This window comes from Eucalyptus grandis, chromosome 7 (assembly GCF_016545825.1).
Source record: "Eucalyptus grandis isolate ANBG69807.140 chromosome 7, ASM1654582v1, whole genome shotgun sequence".
Lineage (NCBI taxonomy): Eukaryota > Viridiplantae > Streptophyta > Magnoliopsida > Myrtales > Myrtaceae > Eucalyptus > Eucalyptus grandis.
The window spans coordinates 44,916,191-44,933,904 of record NC_052618.1 but is presented as its reverse complement, the minus strand read 5'-3'; the positions used below and the strand labels follow the sequence as shown (position 1 = coordinate 44,933,904).

At 38.5% G+C, this 17,714-nt stretch overlaps 2 protein-coding genes across 2 annotated transcripts; both read left to right on the top strand.

Moving 5' to 3' along the window:
* The first annotated feature begins 9,785 nt into the window (after positions 1-9,785).
* On the top strand, positions 9,786-13,105 carry LOC104455638 (receptor-like protein EIX2). Its single transcript, XM_039317848.1, has 4 exons — positions 9,786-10,104; positions 10,243-10,326; positions 10,624-12,638; positions 12,903-13,105. Exons 1-4 carry the CDS (start codon positions 9,786-9,788, stop codon positions 12,909-12,911), a joined length of 2,427 nt encoding a protein of 808 aa, XP_039173782.1. The 3' UTR covers positions 12,912-13,105.
* Positions 13,106-15,942: 2,837 nt separating this feature from the next.
* Positions 15,943-17,520, top strand: LOC104453671 (protein PLANT CADMIUM RESISTANCE 2). Its single transcript, XM_010068283.3, has 4 exons — positions 15,943-16,319; positions 16,601-16,672; positions 16,757-16,969; positions 17,207-17,520. The coding sequence occupies exons 1-4, from the start codon at positions 16,094-16,096 to the stop codon at positions 17,281-17,283; spliced, it is 588 nt and encodes a 195-aa protein (XP_010066585.2). The 5' UTR covers positions 15,943-16,093; the 3' UTR covers positions 17,284-17,520.
* Positions 17,521-17,714: the final 194 nt, after the last annotated feature.

Sequence of the window (17,714 nt, the reverse complement as noted above, 5' to 3'; positions counted from 1 at the left end):
GGCTAGGGTTTTTCTTTGATGGGCCGGTTTTGGTTTAGTTTAAATTGTGGGCTGGGCGTTTCTTTTAATTGAAAGTGGGCTTTGGATAGGAGATAAAACTGGGCTGGCTTAATCTAGGGTTAGCTTCGCTTCAGGCCGGGTCCCTTTTTCATTTCGCGAGTGGGCTAGTGGTTGGGGGACCGGACTGGGCTCACGTATAACACCCAGTCCAGCCGTGGGATTGGCGACCTGGGTCGGTTCCGACCCTTTTTTGAAAGTATATATATCCTTATTTTATATTAATTTTTTATAAAAATAGAAAATCCCCAAAAAAATATTATCTCCAAAAAAAATCAGAAAAACCTATAAAATAGCCTTTGAGTGTTTGTTCCTTTAAATATGTGAAAATCCTTATAAGAAAACAAAAATAAATTGTGCTTAAATCCTTGATAGTAAATGTCGGATTGCCGTTTGCACATTTCCTTTTCTCCAATCGTTTGCACATTTCCTTTTCTCCAATTCCGCACTGATGATGCATGGATTGCTATTTCCTTAATGTGGTTAGGAATTGAATCCTAAAACTCATGATTGGTATAAAATGCTACACAAATGCTTTATTTAATGTTTTTAGGTACTGAAAGAGTATTAGTTGATTAACTAGTATAATCAAGTCCATGAATCTAATTTTTTTGGTTACGCATGAATAATTTTTTTTCTTAATATATTACTTGGGTTTCTAATCGACTCACCACAAATTGATTAGTAACGATTTCTAAATAAAAATGTTGCAAATTAAAAACTCGGACCATAAGTCATGAATTGGTGAGCTTGGGAAAGCCTAGGCTAAGCCTAGAGTTAATGCCAGCCATCAACCTCCATGCTGGTGGGAGGGCTCTGAAGAGGTCGCAACATTGACCATGGTCAGAAGCAAGAGGGCATTTACCCCCAATGACAAATGTATTAAAGAGTCCACAATAAACTTTCTCAATTCTCCTCATGAGACATTAGGCTTTATACAAGTTCTCTTTTTTTCTTTTCTTTTGAATAAAGTGGTTTTCTAAAAATTCACTCAATTACATCATAATAAGTCGATACGCAAAAGCTCATCCGATGTGAGCAAGAATCTAGTCATTTACGAAAGGATATCCACATTGGAAAAAAAGATAAGCCTATATGTTCTTCTACGAAATGGACATTTGCCTGAGTAGAACAATCCCATCTAGTACCTCATTAATCTTATCAGCAAGGTAAGTCACAAGTCAATGGATAGCCCAACTTGACATTATTTGCACTCACCAATGTGATGAAAATCAAGATAATTACCAAAAAAAAAAGTCCTAAACTTGTTATACTTGTATCAATTCAGTCTTAAACTTTTCAATCTAACTAATTCAGTTCTAAATCTTTTAACAATTTGTCAGTAAAGTCTATCGGACTAATTTTTGCCAAAAATCACTAACGTAAACATTGAACATTCTACATGTCACCACCAGCATTGAGTAAGGTCTGTGAGTCCCTCACCATATTGAGCAACTTCTCTGACAATCCCAACCATTTATCACATAATAAAACACAACCTCATATAATCAGTGGCCATCCACATCCAACAAATCTAATCTACGCCGGTTGGAAAAATTAATCAATCATCTTTTCCCCCAAGACCGAGTCCTTTTTTCAAACAAGAAAAAAGGACTGAGTTCTCTAGCTCATCTCTTCCATGGAGTTCTTCCTAGACTCACCTGCATTCCCAAAAGGAACCTAAACAAGCTGCTGAGCCTTGTGCTGTCTTGATAATGACATCGCACCTAATCATAGGAAACAAATCCTTTTCAAAACTACGTTTGGAATCTAGAAAACGAGGTTGCGATCCATGTAAAAGTGCGACAGTCGAGTCACGAGGGCCAAGTCATGTCCAACTCTAAAATATGATCTTGGTCTAAAAAATCATGATAGAAAAATGGAATTATATATGAAACTACCTGAACTAGATTCAGGTGCATATATGATTGAGTGTTATCGTGCATCTCTTTCTAATTAACATGGGGTGTGTGTATTGTACCTTACAAATGCATATTGAGAAATTGATGTAGATTTAAGGGTTTAGCTTTGATTGTTGCAACTAGTGTCGATACTTGAAGTCAAAGATATGATTTTAATTAGCATATAATTCGTGTGTGTCCACTTTGACCATGTCTTGGTTCATTTAATTAAGCTCGAGAAAAGTGATTTTGACCTAAGATTAACATGGTGCAATTGATGTTCAATGTCGATGCCGAATTTTTTACCATGCACCATTCTAAGAGGAAATTTACCCCTGAGAAGAGGGTTCCAATACAAGAGGATACAATTTTTGGACAATGCACATGTATATCGATTTGGTCATGTACTCTTCGTCAAGACATGGATGATCACCTCTATCCGAATGCGGTAATAATCGAAAAAGTTACAACTGGATGAGCAAAGGAGGCTGGTTCGACATGTAAAAAAGTATTAGCAATTCATATTGGTAAGCATATGATGTGTTGAAGAAAGAAGACATGTCAAAAGACAAGCGGATGATCAATTTTGCAAAACACGTGATGCATCATCTTGGGAAGAATAGAACAAGCTAAAAAGAAGGTGGAGCACTCAAAGGACCAATAGTCGACCATATAATAAAAGAAAGTATAACACCAGCACAAAACTAGTGATCCACACATTTAGTCGAGGCCTAAATTGAAACCAAATCAGGAAGATTTCGGTGACAACTGTGCGTAATGAATTTGATGTCGAGAATGCCGAGTTGCTTTTATTTTGATTTTGATTCTGTGATCTAAGTGGTCCGAGTCATTTCTAGATTTTTGTTTGTTAAAAGAACTATAAAAGAGGAAACTACCAAATGGTCATAACAAGAAAGAGGTCGTAAAGCATTCATAGACTCGTCTCAAATGGTTGATATATGAAGGAAGTAACACGTTGGTAGGTTCTAGTCAAAATGAAATCTTTAAAGGTTTCACATTGACTAACACAGCTTTCAGCCAAAGTTTTTCAGTGTTTACTTTATCTCTCTATCATTCTTGCTATTTTCTTTTCAAAGCATTTCTTGTTTGTTTCTGAAAGATTTCGTGAGATATCTGCTAACTATTTTAAAAGTTTAAGCTGTTAGATAAAAATGTGGTTTATTATATAAATATTATAGCACTCCTCTTCACGGTTAGTCTGATCCTTTTGCCTAGTACTAAGCACGGACATATTTGATTGGCGAGGCAAATGGGGCTTGATAAAATTTAAACCCGGGACCTTCAACTCTAATATAATGTAAGATTTTGTGAGATCACGACTAACTAATATAAAATTCGCGTGTGTTCACTTTGACCATGTCTTGGTTCATTTAATCAAGCTCGGGAAAAGTGATTTCGACCTAAGATTAACATGGTGCAATTGATGTTCAATGTCCATGCCAAATTTTTTACCATGCACCATTCTAAGAGGTGAGAAGAGGGTTTTACAAGAGGATACAATTTTTGGACAATGCACGTGTATATCGATTTGGTCATGTACTCTTCGTCAAGACGTGGATGATCACCTCTATCCGAATGCGGTAGTAGTCGAAAAAGTTACACTTGGATGAGAAAAGGAGGCTGGTTCGCCATGTAAAAAAGTATTAACAATTGATATGTGTAAGCATATGATGTGTTGAAGAAAGAAGACACGTCAAAAGACAAGCGGATGATCAATTTTGCCAAATGCGAGATGCATCATCTTGGGGAGAATAGAACAAGCTAAAAAGAAGGTGGAGCACTCAAAGGACCAACAGTCAGCCATATAATAAAAGAAAGTGGAACACCAGCACAAAACTATTGATCCACACATTCACTCGCGACCTAAATCAAAACCAAATCAGGAAGATTTCGGTGACAACTGTGCGTCACGAATTTGATGTCGAGAATGCCAAGTTGCTTTTATTTTGATTTGATTCTGTGATCTAAGTGGTGCGAGTCATTTCTAGATTTTTGTTTGTTAAAAGAACTATAAAAGAGGAAACTACCAAATGCTCATAACAAAAAGAGGTCATAAAGCATTCATAGACTCGTCTCAAATGGTTGGTGCATGAAAGAAGAAACACGTTGGTAGGGTCTAGTGAAAATGAAATCTTTAAAGGTTTTGCATTGTCTACGACAGCTTTCAGCCAAAGTTTTCCGGTGTTTACTTTATCTCTCTATCATTCTTGCTATTTTCTTTTCACAGCATTTCTTATTTGTTTCTGAAAAAAATTTTGAGACATCTGCCAACTGTTTTAAAAGCTTAAGCTGTTAAATGAAAACGTGGTTTATTATATAAATATTATAACACTCCTCCTCACGGTTAGTCTGATCCTTTTGCCTAATACTAAGCACGGACATATTTGATTGGGGAGGCAAATGGGGCTTGATAAGATTTGAACCCGGGACCATCAACTCTAATATAATGTAAAATTTTGTAAGATCACGACTAACTAATATAAAATTCGTGCGCGTCCACTTTGACCATGTCTTGGTTCATTTAATTAAGCTCGAGAAAAGTGATTTTGACCTAAGATTAACATGTTGTAAGTGATTTGGACAATGCACGTGTATATCGATTTGGTCATGTACTCTTTGTCAAGACATGGATGATCACCTCCGTCTGAATGCGGCAGTAGTCCAAAAAGTTACACTTGGATGAGAAAAGGAGGCCGGTTCGCTATGTAAAAAGTATTAGCGATTGATATGTGTAAGCATATGATGTGTTGAAGAAAGAAAACACGTCAAAAGACAAGCGGATGATCAATTTTGCAAAACACGAGATGCATCATCTCGGGGAGAATAGAACAAGCTAAAAAGAAGGTGGAGCACTCAGAGGACCAACAGTCGGCCATATAATAAAAGAAAGTGGAACGCCAGCACAAAACTATTGATCCACACATTCAGTCGCAGCCTAAATCAAAACCAAATCAGGAAGATTTCGGTGACAACTGTGCGTCACGAATTTGATGTCTAGAATGCCGAGTTGCTTTTATTTTGATTTGATTCTATGATCTAAGTGGTCCGAGTCATTTCTAGATTTTTGTTTGTTAAAAGAACTATAAAAGAGGAAACTACCAAATGCTCATAACAAAAAGAGGTCATAAAGCATTCATAGACTCGTCTCAAATGGTTGGTGCATGAAAGAAGAAACACGTTGGTAGGGTCAAGTGAAAATGAAATCTTTAAAGGTTTCGCATTGTCTACGACAGCTTTCGGCCAAAGTTTTCCGGTGTTTACTTTATCTCTCTATCATTCTTGCTATTTTCTTTTCACAGCATTTCTTATTTGTTTCTGAAAAATTTTGTGAGACATCTACCAATTGTTTTAAAAGTTTAAGCTATTAAATGAAAACATGGTTTATTACATAAATATTATAACACTCCTCACGGTTAGTCCAATCCTTTTGCCTAATACTAAGCACGAACATATTTGATTAGGGAGGCAAATGGTGCTTGATAAGATTTGAACCCGGGACCATCAACTCTAATATAATGTAAAATTTTGTAAGATCACGACTAACTAATATAAAATTCGTGCGCGTCCACTTTGACCATGTCTTGGTTCATTTAATTAAGCTCGAGAAAAGTGATTTTGACCTAAGATTAACATGTTGTAAGTGATTTGGACAATGCACGTGTATATCGATTTGGTCATGTACTCTTTGTCAAGACATGGATGATCCCCTCCGTCTGAATGCGGCAGTAGTCCAAAAAGTTACACTTGGATGAGAAAAGGAGGCCGGTTCGCTATGTAAAAAAGTATTAGCGATTGATATGTGTAAGCATATGATGTGTTGAAGAAAGAAAACACGTCAAAAGACAAGGGATGATCAATTTTGCAAAACACGAGATGCATCATCTCGGGGAGAATAGAACAAGCTAAAAAGAAGGCGGAGCACTCAGAGGACCAACAGTCGGCCATATAATAAAAGAAAGTGGAACGCCAGCACAAAACTATTGATCCACACATTCAGTCGCAGCCTAAATCAAAACCAAATCAGGAAGATTTCGGTGACAACTGTGCGTCACGAATTTGATGTCTAGAATGCCGAGTTGCTTTTATTTTGATTTGATTCTATGATCTAAGTGGTCCGAGTCATTTCTAGATTTTTGTTTGTTAAAAGAACTATAAAAGAGGAAACTACCAAATGCTCATAACAAAAAGAGGTCATAAAGCATTCATAGACTCGTCTCAAATGGTTGGTGCATGAAAGAAGAAACACGTTGGTAGGGTCAAGTGAAAATGAAATCTTTAAAGGTTTCGCATTGTCTACGACAGCTTTCGGCCAATGTTTTCCGGTGTTTACTTTATCTCTCTATCATTCTTGCTATTTTCTTTTCACAGCATTTCTTATTTGTTTCTGAAAAATTTTGTGAGACATCTACCAATTGTTTTAAAAGTTTAAGCTATTAAATGAAAACATGGTTTATTACATAAATATTATAACACTCCTCACGGTTAGTCCAATCCTTTTGCCTAATACTAAGCACGAACATATTTGATTAGGGAGGCAAATGGTGCTTGATAAGATTTGAACCCGGGACCATCAACTCTAATATAATGTAAAATTTTGTAAGATCACGACTAACTAATATAAAATTCGTGCGCGTCCACTTTGACCATGTCTTGGTTCATTTAATTAAGCTCGAGAAAAGTGATTTTGACCTAAGATTAACATGTTGTAAGTGATTTGGACAATGCACGTGTATATCGATTTGGTCATGTACTCTTTGTCAAGACATGGATGATCACCTCCGTCTGAATGCGGCAGTAGTCCAAAAAGTTACACTTGGATGAGAAAAGGAGGCCGGTTCGCTATGTAAAAAGTATTAGCGATTGATATGTGTAAGCATATGATGTGTTGAAGAAAGAAAACACGTCAAAAGACAAGCGGATGATCAATTTTGCAAAACACGAGATGCATCATCTCGGGAGAATAGAACAAGCTAAAAAGAAGGTGGAGCACTCAGAGGACCAACAGTCGGCCATATAAAAAGAAAGTGGAACGCCAGCACAAAACTATTGATCCACACATTCAGTCGCAGCCTAAATCAAAACCAAATCAGGAAGATTTCGGTGACAACTGTGCGTCACGAATTTGATGTCAAGAATGCCGAGTTGCTTTTATTTTGATTTGATTCTATGATCTAAGTGGTCCGAGTCATTTCTAGATTTTTGTTTGTTAAAAGAACTATAAAAGAGGAAACTACCAAATGCTCATAACAAAAAGAGGTCATAAAGCATTCATAGACTCGTCTCAAATGGTTGGTGCATGAAAGAAGAAACACGTTGGTAGGGTCAAGTGAAAATGAAATCTTTAAAGGTTTCGCATTGTCTACGACAGCTTTCGGCCAAAGTTTTCCGGTGTTTACTTTATCTCTCTATCATTCTTGCTATTTTCTTTTCACAGCATTTCTTATTTGTTTCTGAAAAATTTTGTGAGACATCTACCAATTGTTTTAAAAGTTTAAGCTATTAAATGAAAACATGGTTTATTACATAAATATTATAACACTCCTCACGGTTAGTCCAATCCTTTTGCCTAATACTAAGCACGAACATATTTGATTAGGGAGGCAAATGGTGCTTGATAAGATTTGAACCCGGGACCATCAACTCTAATATAATGTAAAATTTTGTAAGATCACGACTAACTAATATAAAATTCGTGCGCGTCCACTTTGACCATGTCTTGGTTCATTTAATTAAGCTCGAGAAAAGTGATTTTGACCTAAGATTAACATGTTGTAAGTGATTTGGACAATGCACGTGTATATCGATTTGGTCATGTACTCTTTGTCAAGACATGGATGATCACCTCCGTCTGAATGCGGCAGTAGTCCAAAAAGTTACACTTGGATGAGAAAAGGAGGCCGGTTCGCTATGTAAAAAGTATTAGCGATTGATATGTGTAAGCATATGATGTGTTGAAGAAAGAAAACACGTCAAAAGACAAGCGGATGATCAATTTTGCAAAACACGAGATGCATCATCTCGGGGAGAATAGAACAAGCTAAAAGAAGGTGGAGCACTCAGAGGACCAACAGTCGGCCATATAATAAAAGAAAGTGGAACGCCAGCACAAAACTATTGATCCACACATTCAGTCGCAGCCTAAATCAAAACCAAATCAGGAAGATTTCGGTGACAACTGTGCGTCACGAATTTGATGTCGAGAATGCCGAGTTGCTTTTATTTTGATTTGATTCTCTGATCTAAGTGGTCCGAGTCATTTCTAGATTTTTGTTTGTTAAAAGAACTATAAAAGAGGAAACTACCAAATGCTCATAACAAAAAGAGGTCATAAAGCATTCATAGACTCGTCTCAAATGATTGGTACATGAAAGAAGAAACACGTTGGTAGGTTCTAGTGAAAATGAAATCTTTAAAGGTTTCGCATTGTCTACAACAGCTTTCGGCCAAAGTTTTCCAATGTTTAGTTTATCTCTCTATCATTCTTGCTATTTTCTTTTCACAGCATTTCTTATTTGTTTCTGAAAAATTTTGTGAGACATCTACCAACTGTTTTAAAAGTTTAAGCTACTAAATGAAAACATGGTTTATTACATAAATATTATAACATTCCTCCTCACGGTTAGTCTAATCCTTTTGCCTAATACTAAGCACGGACATATTTTATTGGGGAGACAAATGGGGCTTGATAAGATTTGAACCCGGGATCATCAACTCTAATATAATGTAAAATTTTGTAAGATCACGACTAACTAATATAAAAATTTAAACCGTTAGTTGAATTCGTGATTTATAATTTACATAAATACATGGCAGTCTTGTAAATATGGACTTTGACTAGATCAAAGCAAAAAAAAAAAGCAAAAAAGAAGAAGTTGACTGAGTCAACAAAAACAAGGAATAGTGGACACCTTCAGCTTTTAAAGACGGGCCGACGGGCCGAGACTCACACAAATGGAAAGAAAGGATAGAGAAAAAGGGAAAGAAGAAGAAAAGGAAAAGAGAGTGAGGGTTTTGTGCATTCACGCCATAGACGCTTCGCCAAGCTGATTCGACTTCATATCGCAACGTCCAGTAAGTATTTGTGCCCTTCGTTTGTCTAATCATAGTAGTTTTCAAAATAATGGCTCAAAGTCAAAATTTAGTGAAAATTGAGCTACAAAGTTCGATTCTCGAGCTGTGGAGCTCCAGGATTTCATGGAAAATATAAATTATGTCGTTGTAGAACCATGAGATTTTGTGAAAGTTGATTTGAATTAACAGTTTAGTTGGAGTGAAATTTTAGGATTTCACGTTCAAGTTTTGCTTTGCGAATACCTTGAATAATTGTTTTGGATATGTGATTTGTTAATACGTATAAGTTGTTTTGTTAGCATTTAGGCGTAGTTTAATCATTTTGTAGTTGAGGTAGCGTTTTACTTGATTTTAACGTTTTTCTCGAATATTTGATAGAATCACGAATTTGACAATTCGAGTAATGTTTGTTGTTTGGTCATAGGCATTTTAAGTTGTGCTATCTATTCTATGAATTTGTAAACTCACATCTTAAAGTGATGAAGATTTGATATATTTTGAGTTATTAATAAATATGTTTGTCGCATAGAATCCGAATGACAGCCGTGCCATTCCCTTTTTCTATTAGGATTTGGGGTGTGACAACGTTGATCAAGAGTGATGGCCAAATCAAATAAGTAGGAAACGAGTAATGTCCTTTTCTTGATGAAGTTCAATTAAGACCTTCCCAAGACCCATGTCACCATAAAACGGAGGAAGTACACTGCATTTCCTAATCCCATATTATCGAAAACAATGGCATCAGCCCCTGCCTTTGCACCCCTCATATTGTGGACTCTTCTCGTGTTTCAATCATTTGAGTTTGGCCATTCCGAAGCTTTCACCAATGTGAGCTGCTTTGGTACAGAGAGAGAAGCTCTCTTGAAATTCAGGCAAGGTCTCATCGACCATTCTAAACGCTTGTCATCGTGGACTAGTAAGGACTGTTGTGAGTGGAAAGGAGTCGAATGCAGCAAAAAGACTGGCCATGTTTTCAAACTTGATCTTCGTAATCCATGCTTGGAGACCGACATCTATGGAGATATCATAGGTTCGGATCAGAGCAGCTTGGCAGGTAAAATCCATGCATCTTTGGCTGAACTGAAGCATTTGAAGTATCTAGACCTCAGCCTCAACAAATTTTCCAAGAAAAAAATCCCCCTATTCTTTGGTACTCTCCAGAGACTAGAGTATCTTAATCTATCATTCGCAGGTTTTGACGGAAACATACCTCATCACCTCGGTAACCTGTCCAACTTGCAGTATCTGGATCTTGCTTGTTTTGGCGAGGGTTGGGGTTATTTAACAACTGATAACCTCCAATGGGTGTCGAAATTATCTTCCTTGAAATACCTTCGCCTCTCTGGCAATGACCTTGGGAATGCCACAGATTGGTTGAGTTCCGTTAATATGCTTTCTTTTCTTTCAGTTGAAGGATTGTTCTCTTGAAAAATCTTTCGGTGTCGATTTGCAAGAAAATCATTTGAAAGGCACATTTCCCAGGACACTCTTTGATAATAATCAAGAACTTTCCTTTCTTGATGTGTCTCATAATTTGGGTCAAATTCTGTCTCTACAAGTTGCATGAATTAAGGTTGGCGTTTAAAACTTCATCTCCATGGTCCTTTGGAGTCTCTATCCGTCAACTTCACTTCTTTAAGATTCCTGGATCTATCAGGCAATTCCATAAATTCTACTATTCCTCCCTGGTTCTACAACTTTAGCAAGCTCGAGTACCTAAGTCTGTCAGGAAACTCATTGTCGGGACCTATTCCAGTAAGTCTGGGGGAGCTATCATTTCTAAGAGAGTTACGTCTCAGAGACAACAAATTGAGTGGGAACATCCCAGGAAGTATTGGGCGACTATCTAATCTAGAAGTGTTGGTCATAACAAATAATTCTTTGAACGGAGTTGTTAGTGAATCGCACTTTGCAAATCTCACGAGCCTGACTCTTTTGGGCATTTCGTCTAATGAACTTGTTTTAAGCTTTGATCCCGCCTGGGTTCCTCCATTCCAACTTCAGTACATTGGCGTGACAGATTGTTATGTGGGACCAAAATTTCCATTGTGGCTTCAAACACAGAGGAATATTTCATACTTGCGCATGGCCAATGCACGCATCTCAGATGAAGTTCCCAATTGGCTTTCTGACATTTTACTTAACGTTGAACATATTGATCTCACTAACAATACGCTCAAAGGCCCCATTTCCAGAATGGACTTAAACAAGATGCCACTGTTAGGATTGCTTGGTCTTGCTGATAACAATCTCAGCGGCAGCATACCGAATTCTCTATGGGCGATGGAGAACCTATATCATCTTGATCTGGCAAGGAACCAACTATCCGGGACAATACCCTCTCTAAGCCCCATTTCCAGAATGGACGGAAACAAGATGCCACGGTTAATACGTTTTTATCTTGAGGGTAACAATCTCAGCGGCAGCATACCAAATTCACTATGTGCGATGGAGAACCTAATTCATCTTGATCTGTCAAAGAACCAACTATCCGGGAGACTACCCTTATGTCTGAAAAAGTTGAAAGCATTGGAAATGATTTCGCTGGGTGACAACAGGTTAAGAGGTCAGATTACTAACTATTTCTGCCATTTTAAGCAATTAGCAGTTCTGAACCTGCATAAAAATGGCTTCGACAAAGTGCTTCCCCAATGTTTGTCAAACCTAACTGAACTTGTGTTGCTTGATCTAAGTGATAATGACTTCACTGGTGAAATTCCTCCATTTGGACGACGTTTTAAACGATTAAGCATCATCAATCTTGAGAACAATAGTCTCACCGGAGGCATTCCCACGCAACTCTGCCAACTTGATTCTCTTCGGTTTTTAAGCCTAGCACGGAACAACATTTCCGGAAGCATTCCGCTGTGTTTTAATGGATTGTTATCTATGGTTGAAGGCATAGATCCGACAGACTCCCTTTGGTCATATCCGACAATCATTTACGTCATGGTTCATGCAAAGAGAACTACCCGACTATACGACAAGACACTCCATTTCTTCCATTCCATTGACTTATCTGCAAACAATTTAAATGGCGAAATACCAAAAGAGTTGACTAGGCTCGTCCAACTTCAGAATTTGAACCTCTCTCAAAACAATTTGAGTGGGAAAATCCCTTCAAACATTGGCAACCTCAAAAACTTAGAATCCCTTGACCTATCCAACAACGGGATTTCTGGTAGAATCCCTCCTAGCATATCCAGCTTAGACTTTCTAAGTTGTCTCAATCTCTCATTCAATAATTTATCAGGCCCTATTCCTTCAAGCAGTCATCTACGTACTGTGGATGATGAATCTGTGTATCGCGGTAATGACGGACTTTGTGGAGCTCCTCTTTCAAAAGTTTGCCCTAGAGATGGTGATTTTCATAATGGAGGCGAACCTAATGAAGGCAATCTGGACATCCATAATTGGTTCTATGCGGGCCTGGGGCCGGGATTCGCAATTGGATTCTTGGGATTTTGTAGTGCATTGCATTTCAAGCAGTCTTGGAGGATATCTTACTTTCAAGCAATAGATAAGATCATTGAAAAGCTGATGATATTAGGGATGATTACCACGCTTCAGTTCAAAAGAGCTTTTCAGGTACTTACTTGTAGGACCAGCATAGGAATCTCTCTCTCTCTCTCTCTCTCTACTTAGTAAGCACAGTAACACATGCTCATAGTTATTCAATACATGGTTCCATGCTAACCTCTCTCTCTCTCTCTACTTAGTAAGCACACTAACACATGCTCACAGTTATTCAATACATGATTCCATGCTAACCTTGGTATGAAATCTGAGCAGCTTCTTTGATCTTCTTGTAGTCAACAGGTAAAGTTTGATTATGTATATGACATGTTGCAGGAGAGTTGATTACCAAATATGGACCTCAGGCACAACCCCAAGCATTAAGTAGCGTTCGTGAGAGTTGAAGAAATTTATCAGATTCGATAGACAGACATATGTTTGTATCATAAACTTAGAAGTTCCTCTCTTCATGATTAGAAACATTGTATCAGTAGCTTATGTACGTAACGAACTCTTTGTATTACATAAAGCTAGCAAAATCCTCAAACGTCAAAACAAAGCCATTTGCTAAACCCTTATGCAGTGCTACAACTTCTGCAGACATGATGTCCCTTTCTAGGGCTATCAGCTCCTAGTCAAAAAGTTCCCGCAATATGATCCCAATCATATAACATAAAAACATAACATTTCTCTCTTCGGTGCATGGTCCAAATTCAACACCAGCAGTTCGAAAAAACTTCATGAATAAAGATCTGATACATAACGAAAACTCATTGCCAATTCACGCGTCAGCTATTGCTAATTCAAGTGGGAAAAAAAGATTGCCGAAAACTAGACAATATAATGCAATGCGATGCTTGCCTCGCTTCCCCGCCATTGCATCAATCTCATCCCTAGCTGACTTGGTCGAATTCTAGCCTTTTACTAATATACGAGCTTTTTGCTAAACAGGGTATAACGATAATGAATTCGGTCAAAATGCATACAAATGATAAAATTCTATAGTAATGTGAACTCTCTCTTTTGGCCACGATTTAAATGGGGACTAAGATAACCTAAGTTCTGGGTGGCCGGTCAAGGATGCCGGCCATGACGATACCAAGCTGATTGAGTTATCATTAGATTGATTTTTTTATTGTTGTTGTTGTCTACGGGAAAAATAACACAAATGATTTCTGAACATTGGTCCATTATGCAATATGATCCCTAAATTTTAGCTGAATATGCAATGCGATTCCTAAATTTTTTATATATGTTCAATGTTGTCACTGATCTTAAATTAATAGAAGGACAATATTGAATATTTGTGTATAGTTCGGGAGCTATAATGAACATGTACTAAAAGTTCGGGAACAACATTAGATATTGGCCTAAAGTTAGGGACTACATTGAACAAATTAAAAGTTCATGGGGGTTAAATTGCACATCGGGTCAAATTTTAATGACATTTGTATCATTATCCTTTGTTTACATGTGAATAGGAAATAAAAATAGCTTGGATCCAATGTCCATTTTCCTTGAGTCGACCATGTCCATCGTTGGCATGGAATGTATTCTTTAACTCCATACACAAACTCCCACTTTTAGAAGGTTGAATCATATAGATATAGCATGACATGAATTAATTATAAGCTTGATTTCGGCAATCCATACCAGATTTGTGCACATTGTTTTCATCATCTTATCACCCTTCACATGGGAGAAGCCGGTTACCATATCGAAAAGATATTACATGGATTATACTCCATCGGCTTTCACCTTTAAAGTAAATGGTAACATGCTCGATCTATCAGCATAAGTTTTGTTGTTTGCCCTTCTCGAAGAAGGAAATGGTATGCATTTTGTGAAATCACGTACATGAATTTTCGACACCAAGCTATAGATGTTCTAGATACATAGTTGGATTGATGTTGCAATCCGAACAATTTGGCTAAACGTTCCTCGATCGGATGCTCAATGAAGAGAAAGGAGGAGAACATATCAGGACGTGACCAGGGTCAGAAGCAAGAGGGCATTTACCCTGTATAAGCTATCTCAATTCTCCTCATGAACACCAGGCTTTATACAAGTTCTCTTTTCTTTTCTTTTCTTTTTCCTGTGAATAAAGCGGCTTTATAAAATTTCACTCAATCGCCTCATAATAAGTCAATGCGCAAAAGCTCATCCAACATGAGCGAAGAATCTAGTCAATATACGAAAGGATATCCACATTGAAAAAATAAAAATAAGCCTATATGTTCTTCTATGAAATGGACATTTACCTAAGTAAGTAAACCAATCCCACCAAATACCTCATTAATTTTATCAGCAAGGTAAGTCGCGAGTCAGAACTCGATGGATAGCCCAACTTGACAATATTTGCACTTGCCGATGTGATGAAAATAGGAAAAAAAATTGTAAACTTATTGTATTTATGTCAATTTAGTCTTAAACATTTTAGTTTTGACCCATTGAATTTTGAATCTTTTGATAATTTACCAATGAAGTCTATATAACTAATTTTTGCCAAAAATCGCTAATGTGAACGTTGAGCGTCCTACATGATATCACCAGCATGAACGTGGACAATTTTGTAATTTTTAAATATTTTTCTTTTTTTTTTAAATGAGACTGGGCAAGGGTCAATGGCCACTAGCGAGAGCAGCGATGCCCTCACCAGATCGAGCATCTTCTCAACAATCCCGACCCATTTCTCACAGACTAAAAGACAACCCCATACAATCAATGGCCGTCCACACTATCCAACAAATCCAATCTAGGCCGGTCGGAAAAATTAATCAGTTATCCCTTCACCTGGGGCCGAGATCTCTAACCCATCTCTTCCATGGAGTTCTCCCGACATTCACCTCGGAATCCCAAAAGGAACGTAACAAAAGCTGCTGAGCCCTGTGCTGTCTTGATAACAACATTGCACCTAATTATAGGTGACAAACCCCTTTCGAAACTACGTTTGGTGTTCTAGAAACAAACGAGGTCGCGATCCATGTGAAAGTGTGACAGTCGTATCACGAGAGCGAAGTCGCGTCCAACTCTAGAACCCAATCTTGGTCCCAAAAAATCACGATAGAAAAATGAAACTACATACGAAACTGCCTGACCTGGTCTCAATTTACACCATTGTCAACGTTTCCCACCGCACTAAACTATAAGTCTATACGTAGCTTAATCGCACGACGATGGCTTAGAGCTTAAACAAAGCATTTACTTTTCAACTAACCATCAACCGTCAAAGTTGGCGCTTCGTCATTGCCGCGACCAGCAAACAGATTCGAACGCGGATCGACGACTTCCTTGGTCACGGCCGCTTCTGGTGAAAGCATTCACTGACGAAACCCCTCTTTTACGCAAATATATTAGTGTTAGATGCATAGAAATAGGACGTATACATCATGTGCAGTTCACCTAACATCTCATCTTTCAACCCTCTCTAGCCATTGCCCGATTCACTTCCTCGTTCGATCTTTCGCTGTGTCGTGTCATCCTTCTTTGATCGTTGGAGCCGGTATCTGTAGTTGCAGATTGAAGCTATGTACTCCTCGAACGCATCTGATGGCTACCCACAGAAGCCCGGTGCCTCCGCTCCGCCACCGCCGCCACCCGTGGATGGCATTCCGGTGCAACCCATGAACCAAAGTTATGCGAATTTCGGGGCCCCGAACAATCCTCTGCCCCCTGCGGGTCTTCAAGCTCGACCCATTAACAACATGCCTTGGTCCTCCGGGCTTTTCAGTTGCTTCGACGACGTTCCAACTTGTAAGTCCTCCGGAATTTTCCTCGCAACCCATTTGGTTTAGAGATGGATTAACACTTGATAGAACAGTTATGCCATGTATACAACTACTGGGCGACATCTACGAGGAAAAGTCGGACAGTTTATAGACTGGAGATTGCAATTGCCTATTGTCGCGGGGTTATCAGAATTTAGCACTCGAATGATCTTATACAACTTTGGTATTAGTTGAATTTAAGTGGATCCAGAGATAAATTGGTGTTATCTATGGCTCATGAAGGTTCATATCTTGTTAATCTCACAGGTTGCTTGTCATTTTGGTGCCCCTGCATCACATTCGGGCGAATCGCGGAGATTGCTGATCACGGATCGGTTTGTAAGTAGAATCAATCACATTCGCACAAATCGAAGAAGGATCGACATTACTAGACTTGCTCACTCAGATCGGTTTTTGTTGCAGCATGCCCTGTGCACGGAGCTGTTTACACAGTGATCGCCTTGTTGACCGGGTGCGCCTGCTGCTACTCCTGCTTCTACCGCACCAAGATGAGACAGCAATACCAGCTGCAAGAGGATCCTTGCGCCGATTGCTTAGTCCATTTCTGCTGCGAATCCTGTGCTTTAACCCAGGAGTACCGCGAGCTCGAAAGGCGCGGATTCGACATGTCCATTGGTAGGCATAAATCTCCTCCTTTTGATTAACCTGCACGAAATGATGTTTCCCCGAAAATGCCGATGTCCATAACAATTTGAGACAATCAATTATCATACAGTAAATAGTCCTAAATTACGAGCATTGTATCATAGTAATGCCGTAAACTAAACAGGGTTCTTCCGATGATGGAGATTATTAGAAACAAACGGACCGATGATTTCATTCCTAAACTTCATTTTTCGTGATCATGTTTAGGATGGCAAATGAACATGGAAAGGCAGAACAGAGGAATCCCAATGGCTCCAGTCCCTCCTGGGGGCATGATGAGGTAGAGATTCAAGATCACCTCAACTTGGATTGGATGCTCCAGAAATTTGAACTCTATGTTGGAGAGTCTACACTAGTAAAAGCCCTCGAAGGATCACTGCCCTCTGTCCTGAGGGCCTCTTTTCTTTTTTCCCTTCGATTTTTTCTTTCATTTGACAGTATAATCAAACATGGAGCGTCCATCGCTTTGGTACCATGCATATTACCAGTACATCAATATACTAAAAGCTTGCTTGACAACAGGACTTACCATCCTCAAGAAGCGTAGAAACATTCATGTTGCGGGCAACACCGCATTGAAATTTTGTAGGTATGCAAGTTCTGACATTCGGAGTTCCCTCGGAAGCACCATCACAACAATCATAACACGTTAAGGCAAACAATCACTTACCAAAATTGCCGCAAAATGAAGGCAATTCCTTCTGGAAGTTTCTCC